Source organism: Glycine soja, chromosome 13 (genome assembly GCF_004193775.1).
Source record: "Glycine soja cultivar W05 chromosome 13, ASM419377v2, whole genome shotgun sequence".
NCBI lineage: Eukaryota > Viridiplantae > Streptophyta > Magnoliopsida > Fabales > Fabaceae > Glycine > Glycine soja.
In genome coordinates, this window is record NC_041014.1 from 27,581,857 (window position 1) to 27,596,254 (window position 14,398).

Here is a 14,398-nt window from a genome sequence, read left to right on the forward strand (position 1 = left end):
ATTTTAGATACTACACATCTAATCTATAGAATCAAAATGATGAAATCATTAAAGCACGATATCTTCTGATATTTTCCATCGCTGAAGAAACATTTAACTAATTAGCTGACATTAATCAGTATTATTTTTTATGCCTAGGATAGTGGGGGCAAATCTTTATAAATTATGAGATGTGTAAGTGTATAGGAATAAGAATAAGAATATCATCATAAAATAAACAAATAATTTAGTTGATTCATGAAATGTGTGAATATTATAAATCTTTTAGTATTATCTTTGATTTTCATAATAAAAAAAATAGAATTATATATAACATTAAAAAAATAATGTACAATGCAGCTCCTTCTCTACCGAAGAGTAATTTAGCCTCATAGCCTGAGCGCCACTTACATGTGACTGAAAAACAAAAACTTTTCTACAGAAATTTATGCTACGAACTGCAAAAATAGTAGAATGTGAGAGATATTTTAAGTTGAATACAAGGTTGGAAAGTTTGTTAGATATTCAACTGCTGAATGCAAATCTAATGTGGTAATCAAATTAATCTATCCATTGTCATGATCCGGAGAAGATGAATAATGAAAAATAGCTTCAAATGATATATGTAAGTTAAACTAATGCATAGATATTAATTAGGAATTTGTGTAGTGGGGGTCCTAAAGTTGGGGATTATGGCATTATTTCTGACTTGATTTAGGTGTATTTATTAAACATAATTATAAATTTTGGTTGAAAAAACAAGTTTGTTATCATTTAAAAAATATTAATAAGAGATTGGTTTATTCAAATTTTATGCTACAAATTAACTAAAAACAATCTTAAATATGATTATTAAATTAATTATTACAAAAATCAATAGTTTTAACATGCAATATTGCTTGAATAACAGTATAAAAAAATTTTACAAGGACATTGTAATTAAATTCTATTTTTTCTGATTAGTTAAATTTTATTTATTAGTTTATTTAAAAACTTAAAATTTGTTGACGTACATAAATGTTTAAATTTGTTAGCACATTTAAAAGTGGGTATATTTATCTTGTTAAACGTTTTACTGTAAGCTTTCAAAATAGATTAAGTTTTTGAAAAGGTTGAGACCTATCTTTAAAAAAATTCATATACCAAATTTAACTAGATTTTGATGTTTAATTAAAAAAAAAAAAGCGGTTAAACTAAAATTTACATACAAAAGTTATTGAAGTATTGTTTGTAGTTTGTACTTTATTCTAATTAAAATTAGAATTTTATTTTGATAATTTGCGTAACAAAAATTTACATTAAAAATGATCAAAATTAATAAAGTAAAACTCTAATTTTAATTGAAAAAACGCCTAACACCAATACAACTAACCAACTAGATAAGTTTTGTCCTTAAAAAAAAAACAAATAAAATTCCTATGTCCGATTGAAGTTTGATGAAGCAGTGGACCCCACCCAAGCAAAGCAATCCTAATTTGGAAGCTGAATCAAAACCGTACGGTGCGTTTGATCTCTAAGAAATCATAGAATCCTACCAATTTCAGAATCAAGAGAGAGGAAGAAAGGTGAGAAGAAGAAGAAGAAGAAGAAAAGAAAACCCACTCACACACACTCTCTGCCCCTGCACATGCACATGCACCATTCTCACTAATCACTAGGGTTTATTCATCCATCCATGGAGCTAACCGTTTTCTCTCTCTTCTTCTTCTTCTTCACCTTCCACCTTCCCTCCTGCTTCTCAGGTACCTCGTTGATTTCATTCTCCGATTTGCGATTTCTTCACAATTTTAACTGTCATTTCTCACTGTTCGCGTTTCCTTTTCGCAGGACAATCGAGCTCCATGGAATCAGTGCCTGATCTTCAGAACACTATGTACGCTTCCATCGACGGTTATCCTTGCGTGCGCCTGATGAATCTCTCTGGCACCATCGGTTGTTCAAGTGAGTCTCCAACCTCTCGCATTCTCTCTCTCTCTCTCTCTTTTGCGTTTTTTCGATTAATTGTGATTTTAAGGACTGATTGCAAGTTAAATAGCGATGGAGTTTTTCTTTGCTTTTATTGTTTTCGAATTCGTAGATCCTGGACGAGATAAGGTTGTGGCTCCAATTTTAAGGTTCGAAAATGTTGACAAAATAGCTGAGCCTTCTGCTATATTGGTTTCACTGGATGAGTTTCCAACTCTCTTTACTAGGTATCATATTTCAACGATTCTGTTTTAAGAATTAAGAGGTGCCAAACTTTACTATTGCATTTAAGTTTAACTGAAAGTTATGGAATATTTGTAACTTTGCTTCTGGGAAGAAATGTTGTTCTTTCTTAGTTACTTTTAAGAAATGTTGGTTGTGATTCATCAAATTGTGTTTGTTTTCTGAATATTTATTTCCCCTTTCAGAATATCAGATGACTCTAGCTTTGCTAGTAAAGTCCTTGGTGTACTGGTTGAACCAACGGGTGATGTGCAGAATAAGTTAAAGGGTAAATAGTATTGATTTGCTCATTGTCTGATTTCAAACAAAGTTAGAGTGATCATAGTGTATAGAGCTGTCTGTGATAACATCTTTTTTTGTCATGTGTAGGATTTTCTCCGGACCAAAAGTTTCCACAAGCTCAATTCGCTCTTTATCATAATACCAGCTACCAATGGAATTCAATTGTATAATATGAACTGTCCTTTTTCATCAAGTTTCTTGGCTTATTTATAGCTCATGACAGCATCAATTATTTGTCCTTTTCTTTTATCCTTGCTTGTTACCAAATACCAATAATCATTTTCCAACTTTAACTTGATCATTTTTTGCAGAATGTAATTCTGCTTTTTATGGTTCTTAATTTTGATGGATGTACATTGTTAAAATCCAGTGACATAAATCTATTATTCAATAAACAAATTAATAGGTCAAGCATGTCTATGGTGGGAATATTGCCAATATATTTGTGTTACTTATTTTTTATTTTTGGCTCAACATCTGCAGGGTTCTGGTATTATGTGGAAATCCTACAAGTTTCCTGTATTTTTACTCACAGAAAGTGGCTCAAAGACTCTTCAAGAGGTATTGCTTGGAATTTTCATGTTCTTATACTTGCAAAATACTGGTGATGATTCATTGTAGTCAGTCAGTTTATTGATCCATACAGCCAACTACACCTAGTAAATAAAGGCTGCTTGTTTATTTATTTATGTATAGGGAGAGAGAGAGAGAGAGAGCTACACAAATCTACATAATTTTAGTGATATTGTTAATTCCATTGCCATAAATTTTATAGTGCTCTGATATAAATTTTGTTATTCTGTATGTAAAAATAAAGTAGTTTAATTCTCTCTCTTGTTTGTACAGTTTGTAACAAAGAATGAGGACAAAAAGAAATCTTATACTTCTAATGTGGCTGAGTTTGATCTGGTGATGCAGGTATGATTCAGATTATCTTGTAAAGAATATTATCTAGCTTATGAAGAAAAATGTTTCATTATTTGCTTTTTATTTTTTAATCTTCAATTAGACAGTGAAATCTGGAACACATGATTCAGAGTCTTGTTTAAAAGAAGAAACTTGCCTTCCTTTAGGTGGATACAGGTGAAGTTTCTTGGGCTCTATTCTATAAATGCTGTTAAACTAGATACAATGTTAATCATGCAAGATATTCAAGACCAAAATTTCAGATTTTTGGCTGATAATTGCTTGGAACCTCAAAAGCTATCCTTTTGTATGTGTATAGAGTATTGCCATATATAAAATAAGATCTGCTATGAGTTTATACTTTATATTGCTGTAAGAAAGGTGGGTTCATGTACTGGAGAAAGCATGGAGTGAATATGGTATCCACTATTAGATTGGATGGATTGATAATATCATCAAAATGCAAAAGATTAAACATCACATTCTTCCCAGTGGAAATAAGCTGCCCTGGATCTATATGAAGAATATCTTAATATCCTTCCCTTCTCATTTTGCAAACAAAATTATAATTTCACCATTATATTTTATTTTAATTTGTGTATGTTTCATATGGAAGGCAGTGTCTGGTCATCTCTTCCTCCGATCAACATTTCATCCTTACAACAGTCTAAGCCCATTTTATTGACAGTGGCATCTATGGATTCTGCTTCATTTTTTCGGGACAGAAGTCTTGGTGCAGACTCCCCTATTTCTGTAAGTGCATGTGCATCTACTAAAATTCTCTCTATTTCTGGCCAAATTATGTGTCTCTTTATGATATTTGCCTATCCCTAAATCAAATTATAGCCTAATGTATTGATTACTTTACAGGGTTTAATTGCATTACTAGCAGCTGTTGATGCACTTTCTCATTTGGATGGTCTTGGTGACCTTAGTAAACAGGTGTGTTCAAGATGGTCCATGGATTTTTACTCCTTTTTTTTCATTTCAGTTTTTGGTCCATGTAAGTGTAACTTAAATTTTTTCATTGTCATTTAGCTGTGAGTTTATCTAACTTTCCTTTTATGTATTTGGTTTTTTCTTTACCTCAAGATCTTTTCATGGGGTAAATATCTTAATTATTGGTGATCTTCTTGAGGCATGTGAGTTATATTTTGTTGGTGGGAGTGCACTAATTACACCAATGACATGAAACTTATGGTTACTCTTACCATCCCAGGAGGTGGGATAGAAATGTAATTGTATAGGGTTTATCGTACACACGTGCATTATAGTTCCTATTGTTTGGTGCTTTATGCTTTCAAACTTCCAGGGTTGCTTATTAAAATCTGTTAATGCTCAAGAACCAAGTACTTTACTGACATATTTCCACTAGTCTAAACTTTATTGCTGATAGTTTCTTGAACTCAATGCAGCTTGTTTTTGCAGTTTTCACTGGAGAGGCATGGGGTTACCTTGGAAGTAGGAGATTTTTGGTAGAACTTGACATGCACTCAGATGCTGTTCATGGCCTTAATCATACATTAATTGAAACGGTATTTCTTATCTTCCTAGTAAATATAACTGCTGGGTAGTATTAGAGGGGGATCTAACGTGCTGCACTTTATAAGCTAGACTGTTAGTAAATGCCTCTACTAGATTATTTTTTTCTGCTAATAATCTAACTTATTCTTTCCTGGCTGGTATTTCGCAGGTCATTGAAATTGGTTCTGTTGGAAAGGGTCTCAGTCAAGGTGTTAAAAACTTTTTTGCTCATAAAGAGGGGGTGAGATCTTGATTGATCTGTCAACTATGTGCACATTCACGACTCTTAATAGAAAATTTTGCTATTTTAATGGGTTATCGTGCATTATGATACATAGTTGCTGTGTATGCACTACCAGAATTAGAGAAACATGCCAAATCTGCTTATGACTAACACTTCATCAATGCAGGATTCTTCTGCCACAAATCAGACAGTGGCTGCCTTGAAACGTGCACAGGAGTCACTGATATCTGAAAACATAAAGATAGCATCTGCAAGTGCCTCAAATCCTGGGATACCTCCATCCTCTTTGATGTCCTTTTTGGAAAAGGTGCTGCATAGATATTACTCTTTTTTTCTCCCCCCACCTCCCCCCAAATAATGATATTGTGAAAAGAGCTGGCTAGGAATCCCAGAAACAGTTACCAGAATATTAATCCTCTGTAACTAGTGTCTAGTGGTGGTTTCTTAAAATGAACGTTTTAAAAGTTCAGACTGTACAATGGTGAAATTCTTCATATGGAAAGGACATGGTCAATTGAGCTAAGTTTGTGAATATAGTGTTTCAGAAGTTCTTATGGAGCCTTCTTGATCTCATGGTTCTTATTTATTCTTTCTTACATTAGAGATCATTAAGTGTCATTGAGTGACCTTTTTCTATCTGTAGCATTCATATAGCAAGATTCCTGCACATTTTCTTGAAATTAATTTGATATTAATCTCACAGATTGTGCTTATTTGGATACATGGACACTCAATATAGTCATGTGCATGATATTAGACATTTGAGCATCACATTTTGAGTAGTATCGATAAGTGTTAACCCCATATTTAAATGGTGGGCCAGTACTGTGGACAGATTACAATTACATGCTCTAATAAAAAAAGGTTATGAGAAGTCTGCAACTACTTCAATAAGTTAGGCAGAAGATGCTGTTGACCCCATTTTTAATATGCCATGTTGTATCAAATCATTTTCTTATTAATAAATCTAACGTCATTCTTATTGGCATAAATTGACTGCTTTTGTGAATGTACTATGTTGAATAACCTCATTTGTATATTGGCATATGATTAAAAAAAATCCATTGGTTATTAATCTTTTTCTTTTGTTCTTTCCCTCCTTTTGATCAGAATCCTGCAATCTCTGGTGTTGTCCTAGAAGATTTTGACTCTGTCTTTGTCAACAAGTTCTACCATAGTCATCTTGATGATTTATGTGAGCTACTCTATGCTCTTAGCATTATTTTCTTTTTCTTGCTCGTCTTATCCTTAATTGCTGCCTCTTATGTCACATGCATTCTTATTTTTGTATAAATAATGCAGCAAATGTAAATTCATCAGCTGTAGTTGCTGCTGCTTCTCTCATTGCCCGAACCCTTTACATGCTTGCCAGTGAAACTGAAGATGTACAAAATTCTACTTTGGCTGCTATAAATGTTAATGTCTCACTTGTTGAACAACTTATGGGTTGTTTGTTGGACTGTGATCCTGGTCTTTCTTGTGAATTGGTGACAAAATATATTTCACCCATGTCAACCTGTCCAAGCCATTACGTAGGTGTTATCTTGGACGAACCTTCATCTACACCATATACAGGATACATCAATGATGTTCCCAGGTTCATCTGGAATTTTCTGGCTGACAGAACTTCTATCCCAAGGGAGAATAATAGTTCAGATTGTCAACATGGTTGCAATGGTAGAGATGAAGTATGCATCAAAGCAGAGACTGATGGCAAGGGAGTTTGTGTTCTCTCTACAACGAGGTATTTTCCTTGTCAAAGGCTATGTTTGGTTCAACTTTTTATGACTTTAAAGCTACCTTAAAGCTTAAAATAAGAGTTTTAAAAATAGTTATTTAGTAGTTTTAGCTTAAAAGCTCCTTTTAAACTACTAGTTTTGCTTTTCTGTTCCACATCGGTGAGTTTTAGATGAGATAGAATGAGACGCTAAGCCACTTAGGTGTGCAACTTAATTAAGGTAGCTTTTGACACCCACAAGAGAGCTAACAGGTTCACATACATGCACAGCCATATTCACTAAACTAGGTGGACTCTACTCGTTTTGCATCCTTTAAAGAGGCGGTGTCCTCACTTGTCTCATCGTGTTCTAAAATCATCACTTTACATCACAAATTGGCACCTTGTAAGTATGCTCATATGGAGTATGCAATTAGGTAGATTGCACAATGTATTTATATGCCAGGTCATGTAATGCGCTTCTTGTTGGCTTGGCACGAATAAATGGCTAAATGTATGTGCTGTAATTTTACGTTAATGTTTAATCCTTTACAGGTATGTTCCGGCTTATTCAACACGGCTAAAATTTGAATCAGGAGTGTGGAATGTTTTGCCCCCTAATTCCTCTGACAAAATGGGGGTTGTGGACCCTGTCTGGACAGAGAGCAACTGGAATACGATAGGTATGCGGGTCTACATAGTACAAAATGTGGCTTATGATCGTCTTGTTCTGTTTGGGGGCATCACTCTGACAGTCTTTGCATATCTTGCGATAGCAACCGCAAGAGCCTTTTTCAACAAAGCAATGAAGAGGGATTGACATTTAACTTCCAGAATCTAACTGGTAAATTTTGTGAAACTAGTAAATTATAATGGGGATTAGGGTCATTTGATAGGCAAATTAACCGTTTCTGAAGAGTTTCCAAGGATGTGCAGTATTTGGGGCCGCATTCTTGTGTTCATTAATTCTATTTCAGAAATTTCTCTATGACACGATCATTTTTGTCACTTGTAGGCAAGTGTAAGGAAATATAATGAAAATAGTTCAAATTAGCTTGTGCTGTAAATGCCTAGTTAGTGACTACATGATTTTTATTTGGTTAATGGTTTTAATTTATTAGTTGCCAATGAGTCATCATATGGTTTAACTGTGAAACCAAAAAAATGTGGGTTTAACTGTTTAATGGACGAATAGTGAATCAATCCTCTCTTGTTGACAAACAAGGTTGGGATTTCTTTTGATTTTTTTTATTTAATTGAATGATAGAACAATCCTTTCTTACTGATAAACAAGGTTGGGATTTCTTTTATTTATTTTTTCTATTTAATTGAATGATATAATTATACCAATTAAGATTTGTTTTTGGTTGGTCACTAATATATTTTTATTTTTTGTTTTGTTTTGGTTCTTATAAAGTCATTTCTTTCAAAATTGTCGTTTGTTAATTTTTCTTATTAATTCCTTTAATATGTTCAGTTTTTTTTTTGTTGTCGTTTGTGTTTGTAATATGTGAATATTTGCTTTTAGTTTTTACTATCATTTTTTCTACAAAATATTATAAGAATTAAAATTATATATATGACAAATTGAAAAAAAAAAAGAAGCAAGGACTAAAATTAAAAAAAACTTTACAAGTACTATTTTTTGTTTTTATAAAGATATAAATAAATAAAAAATTATAATTAAACGTTTTTTAACTATTGGATAAGATCAACCTAAGAGCATCTCAAATGATGTTTAACTTAATTTATTATATTTAATACAAAGTTAAACAACTCATGAGTAATAATTATTTATATAAATAATTCTTTAATCTTAACTCAAAATTATATGTAACATACCAAAATAATATTATTTTGTTAAACAACTCTTTAGCGATTTCCATTATAAATACTCTAAGAGTATATTTGGATAGAGAATTTTAATTGAGAAAAGTAATTTATCAGAGAAATTGAATTTCTGTAATCTAGAATTTACTGTTTGGATGTTTTTTTTTGAAAAATTTAAAATTTTGAAATTTTAAAACAGAATTTTAAACAACTAAAAATCTGAAATTTTAATTTCCTTCTAAAAGGTAAGAAATTGAAATTCTCTTCTTATAATCTTTCTCAAGAAACACGGTCTGAGCTCGTGGAACATCGATTGAGTGTGAGCGTAGAGAAACACGTATAACTAGCACACTAACCATATCTTCTTTTTTTTTTCATTCATTTTTTTTCACCTTCATAATTTTAATTTTTTTTATCCAAACATAAAATTTTGAAAATAAAAGAATTTCAATTGAAGTATTTGAAATTCTTAGAATTTTAAATTCCTCCATCCAAACATATTCTAATAGCATTTCGTGATTATCATATATTCAAAGTAAAAGAAAAATAATAATTCAAATAAAATATGACATGTATGTTTTTGTTTTGAAACATGGTTATCAAGTTGAGTACAATAGTCTATAGAAATAAAACTCTACTTACTTAAAATTAACCAATTAAATCATTTTTACTTGTTTTGATGTGTGATGTATTAAATATTCATTTCTTATATATATATATATATATATAAAAGACCAAAGATAGTATTAGTCATCAATAAAAATAATAGTAAATATTTTACACGTATTACATAATGATCCCAAATCAATGCATATATTATTTATTAAAATATAAACGTTAGACCTCGTTCAAAGGTGGTTGTAAGTTTGCGGTTTTCAGTTTTAAAATACAATTTGAAAATTGAAACATGTTCGGCTAAAATAGTTGAGTTGAATTTTTTTCTTCTTTTCAAATCAAATTTGAACTTTTTTTAAAAACAATAAAAATAGGTTTATAGATTTTAGTTGTTGGTTTATCCTAACCTCTACTTCTACCTCAATTACCTCTCCCTTTACTCTATTGTTCGTCTCTCATCTGCCACAAAGACTAGCAAAATCTACTTCTCCTCTGATGAGGACAAGGCAAGAAATAAGGATAAGGAACCTTTAGAAGGACTTGGAGGACCTATGACAAGGGTTAGAACAAAGAAGGTCAAAGAAGCTCTTCAACAAGTGTTAATCATGCTATTTGAATTTAAACCTAGGTTACAATTGGAGAAGCTTCGGATTGTCAATTGCACCATGTTCCAAGAAGAGTACAGGGTGTCACTTTTGTTGAGTGATTTTATTAGCATTTTGTTAGTTGAAATAAAGGCTCAAACTTGTGTTAAAGTGGCTGTCAATTCTCTTTGGATTTGCACCACCCATGGGCTTGTTTTAATTTAAAGAAATTAAGGTTTAATAAGGTGAAAACTCTAGGATTGTGGCTGCCTCTTGGCTGACCAAGGAGTTGCACAATTTTCCATATGTTTTTGTGTCTTAATTCCAGTTTTAATTAGGTATAATGACACCATCAATTGTTGTTATTAATTCTAGGTTTAATGACACCATCAATTGTTGTTATTGGTGATCATTTTATCTTCTCACTTGTGTAACCAACTTGATGTCATTCATATTTATGGGCTGCACATTTTCTAATAAGAAAACAAACATTGAATTGAGTTTTAATCACCTTCTAAAGTATGAGAGTAAATCTCCTTAGTTACTCAAGTGATTCAAGAAATTGGTTTATCAAGGAACACAACCTTGTGTGTGACACCAATTCCGGAGGAGCGATTCTTCCAACCACCTTCTTCATTCTCCTTATCCATTCCATTTTTCTAAATTTCATACAAGAAAAAAAAACCTTTAAAGATCCATCCTCAACCCTTGTGCAAATGGGTTTACATCATCCTCCTCTGCGGAGACCGACAACACCATAATCGAACTTGCCTCTGCCACCTCCCTAATCCTCAGCCTCGCACCACCGAAACACGTGCAACACCCCTTGCATCCACCGTATTTCCCTCTTCACCAATCCCTAATCCTTTATCCTTGCGCTGGCTCAGGAAATCCTTCATAGAATGTGCTAGCTCCTACGCGGCCTTCCCATTGCGGCGATTCTCGATGAGGAAGTGTGCAATTGTGAGGCACTGAGGAAATGGATCTCATAGAGAAGCTTGGTGTAACATACCATTTTTTTGTAAGCTAATTCAAAAAGGATTGTTATTTATAAATAAATAAAGTTTTAGAAAAATGATGAGGTTTTTATAATTAAATAAATAAGGAGAAATAACTTTATTAATTAAAATAATTTGTTTGAGAGAAAATAAAAAGGATATTTTATTTATTCATTTGATAGAGAATAAAATAAAGTTTCTTTTTATAAAATAAATAAATAGAGTAAATGATAGGTTGTGAGTACCCTAGCTATAAATAACGACATGTTAGGTTAGTGTTCAGACTAACGATATCTTCTACGCCTCCTCTTCCTCTCAATTTCGTTTTCCCCTCTCATCTTCCCAAAACCCTCTCTTTTTCCACATACCACCAAACCTATCCCAGAAAAAATGATGATCTCGGACACATTTACCGTTGGATCGTCGTAAAATTTAAGCATCATGTTCTCAACTCAATTCCGAGCATTCTCACGATTGGGAATAACGAAAAGATGTTGGAGATGAGAGGAATACCCTTTGCATCGTAGCTTTTTCTTTTCCCATAGAAACACAAAATTGTCTCAGTAAAACTACGATGACGGATTTGTTAACCGTTGGATTGTTGTGAAAGTTTTATATGTGGTTCAATATTCATTTCCGCACGTCTTCACCATTGGGATTTGCAAAATAATGTCTACGGAGGGACAAAGATGCATCACACGTAGGACCATGGAATAGAGGCTTCAGTCTCTTCTCTTTTTCTCTAACGTTTGGGAATCCTAACAGAGCAACCGGATGAGGAGCTTTAGAGAGCACCAGAAACATCACAATTGATAACGGGGAACACTTGAGTGACTACATCGAGGTAAGGGATGAGTTATTTACAATTGGGGATTAGTGAGAACATGTGTAGGGATCTTCAGAGTATCAATTGGAATGGGTTTTTGGGTGTTTTTGCAATTTTTGATTCTATCCTTATAATTATAATTGTGAATTATATATGTTTGAAGAACCAGTTGATGTCCTAGCGAGAAATTATTATGAAATTGATGTGTTCTTGTATTGAGTGTGAACTCTTAAAAAAATTGAGTTCTTTTTATTAACGTGAATTATACTCTAAATAATATTATTCAATGACTTATTTTATACAAATTATTGTCTTATTCTAATTTTTCCACGATGATGATCAACATGTTATGTGTATATATTTATTGTAATGCTAAAATAATAAATTAAAGAAAGTTGTAAGGTTAATGTCTAGTAGCAATTTCTTTTGATGTAATATTAAATTAATTGTTATAAAAATTCTTTTGATTAAAAATAATGTAGCTTGATTTACTATATATATTGTGTCATGCAAATATGATTATTGTGTGATGTGTATATGAGTTATGAGGTGTAATAAATTATTATAATGACATTGTAATATTATTATGGAGATTGAGTAGTACAAAGTGGAACGTGTCAATTTACGAGATACATATAAACATGAAATGATTGATTGTGACATTATGAGATGTTAAATTGTGGACATGATATTTGGTTGTGAATAAGTGTGTTTTAACATTTGATGTGACAATACTTATGTTGTGAGCTGTGAATTATACAATAACCCGACCAGTGTTGATATTGAGAAAGATGTTTATGCGCAGTGTTAAAGAGAAAGTGTAGGTTTTCCTATTTAGGAACCAGTGTTAAATTGTAACGCAATGTGTTAAACGTGTTTGAAACACGAGTGAGAGGTCATGAGTATTGTATAATTCATGAGCAGTGTCTACGAATGTAATATGTGATGAATTGTGGAATAATATGTTACTTTGAGATTCAGTATAAGTGCAAAGTTGAACATGTGTTAATTTGCGAAACATATGTAAACATGTGATGGTGGATTATGACATTATGAGATGTGAAATTGTGAATATGAGTTTTGGTTGTGAATAAGTGTGTGGTTAACACTTTATGTGACATTACTTGTGTTGTAAGCTGTGAATTGTACAATAACCCGACCAGTGTTTATCTTGAGAAAAGTGTTGATGCGTTGTGTTAAAGAAAAAGTGTAGGTTTCTTATTTAGGAACCAGTGTTAAATTGTAGCGCAATGTATTGTACGTGTTTAAAACACGAGTGTGAGGTTGTGGGTATTGTATAATTCATGAGTAATGTCTACATGCAAAAATTGTTTTAGGGGTTGGACCTGAATCAGGAGGGAGAGGCCTTGACAGACTCTTCAGAGTGTAGGCCTTGGGGGTAAATACACCCGGTTTGAGTATTCCTTTAAGCATGAGCTGATCCCACATGGTTGGAGCATTTTTGCAAAATAGCGCGACCCTAACTAGTCTCCCTATGATTTTACTTAGTAAGAGTAATCTGACATACTCATTTTGTGATGTGTCTTGTTATGCACTCCTAAGCGTCCTAGGGTAGTTTTTCACTGACATGGTACCACATTGCATATAGGTTTAAGTCTTAGCATAATTGTTGCATAATGCTTGCTAATTGTTTATTATGAAATTGATGTGTTATTATGTCTTGATCGGAGTGTGTGATTCTTGTGTAATGTGATTGAAGATCGAAAAATGAATTTTAAATGATAAAGTGGTGGAATTACGTGAGTTATGTTTAAGTAAGTTGTCTCTCATTTATATGATATGTACATCTAGTTGTCTTGTTTCTCTATTAGTTAGGAATGTGATAACTCACTTCCTGCGTGTTGTTTGTGTTTGGATCCTGTGATGATCTTGAACTTTGTGTTCAAGGGAGCAGATGACTACGTGAATTGCTTTAAGGAACCTTGTGCTGAAGGACGTCGGGACACAATGCTCTGATAGGATGTGACATTGGGGTATAGGTTTTTATATTAATTGCATGATGTTAGTCTATTTTATTTTACCTCACTGATTTAACAAAATATTTTATAAATTTTGACGGCCTTGTTTTGAGCCAAATATATTTTTAATAAGTTATATTTGATAATAATGAAGTGAATGTGAACCTTTTACCCGCGTGAATTTGTTTACCAATATATTTATATATTTATTTATTTATATATGTGTCGAAGTAGAGGGTGTCACCGGTCTCGAAGGCGACGAGGAGGTCGGGGTCAGCCTTAGAGTGGATGAGGGAGTTGTGGACCTGTGCACTGACGATGAGTCAGTTTTGCTCGACGCCAGAGATGCCAGTGGTTTCTTCGATTCTCAAAGGGGAGAAGCCTTCACGGATTAGGGAAGTGATTAAGGGCGTGTACTCGTACCAGAGCTCAAGCGGTTGGCGAGGATGTCAATTCGGCCAATGATTTTGAGGATGCCGAATTGGGAGGGAAGGGGCATCGGGGGAGGGCAGAAGGGCTGGTAGACTTGATGCTGCAGCGGCAGAGGCTGTTAGGGCTTCTTGAAGGAAAACGAGTTGAGGACGGTGGAGATGGGTTTCACGAAGTAGCAACGATGAGGAACTTACAACAGCTTCTAAAAATTCAAAACTAAAACTCAACACTCAAAACTGAAACTGGGTTTAATTTTTAATAATTTCAAAATTGG

At 33.0% G+C, this 14,398-nt stretch overlaps 1 protein-coding gene across 1 annotated transcript; it reads left to right on the plus strand.

Annotated features, from left to right (window-relative positions):
• Positions 1–1,479: 1,479 nt before the first annotated feature.
• LOC114382441 (nicastrin-like) lies at positions 1,480–8,025 on the plus strand. The gene is made up of 16 exons (XM_028341858.1): positions 1,480–1,721; positions 1,807–1,920; positions 2,057–2,171; positions 2,373–2,455; positions 2,557–2,633; positions 2,953–3,030; positions 3,316–3,387; positions 3,479–3,552; positions 3,996–4,128; positions 4,246–4,317; positions 4,791–4,910; positions 5,069–5,140; positions 5,310–5,450; positions 6,254–6,338; positions 6,446–6,887; positions 7,416–8,025. Exons 1-16 carry the CDS (start codon positions 1,655–1,657, stop codon positions 7,678–7,680), a joined length of 2,010 nt encoding a protein of 669 aa, XP_028197659.1. The 5' UTR covers positions 1,480–1,654; the 3' UTR covers positions 7,681–8,025.
• The last annotated feature ends 6,373 nt before the right edge of the window (positions 8,026–14,398 follow it).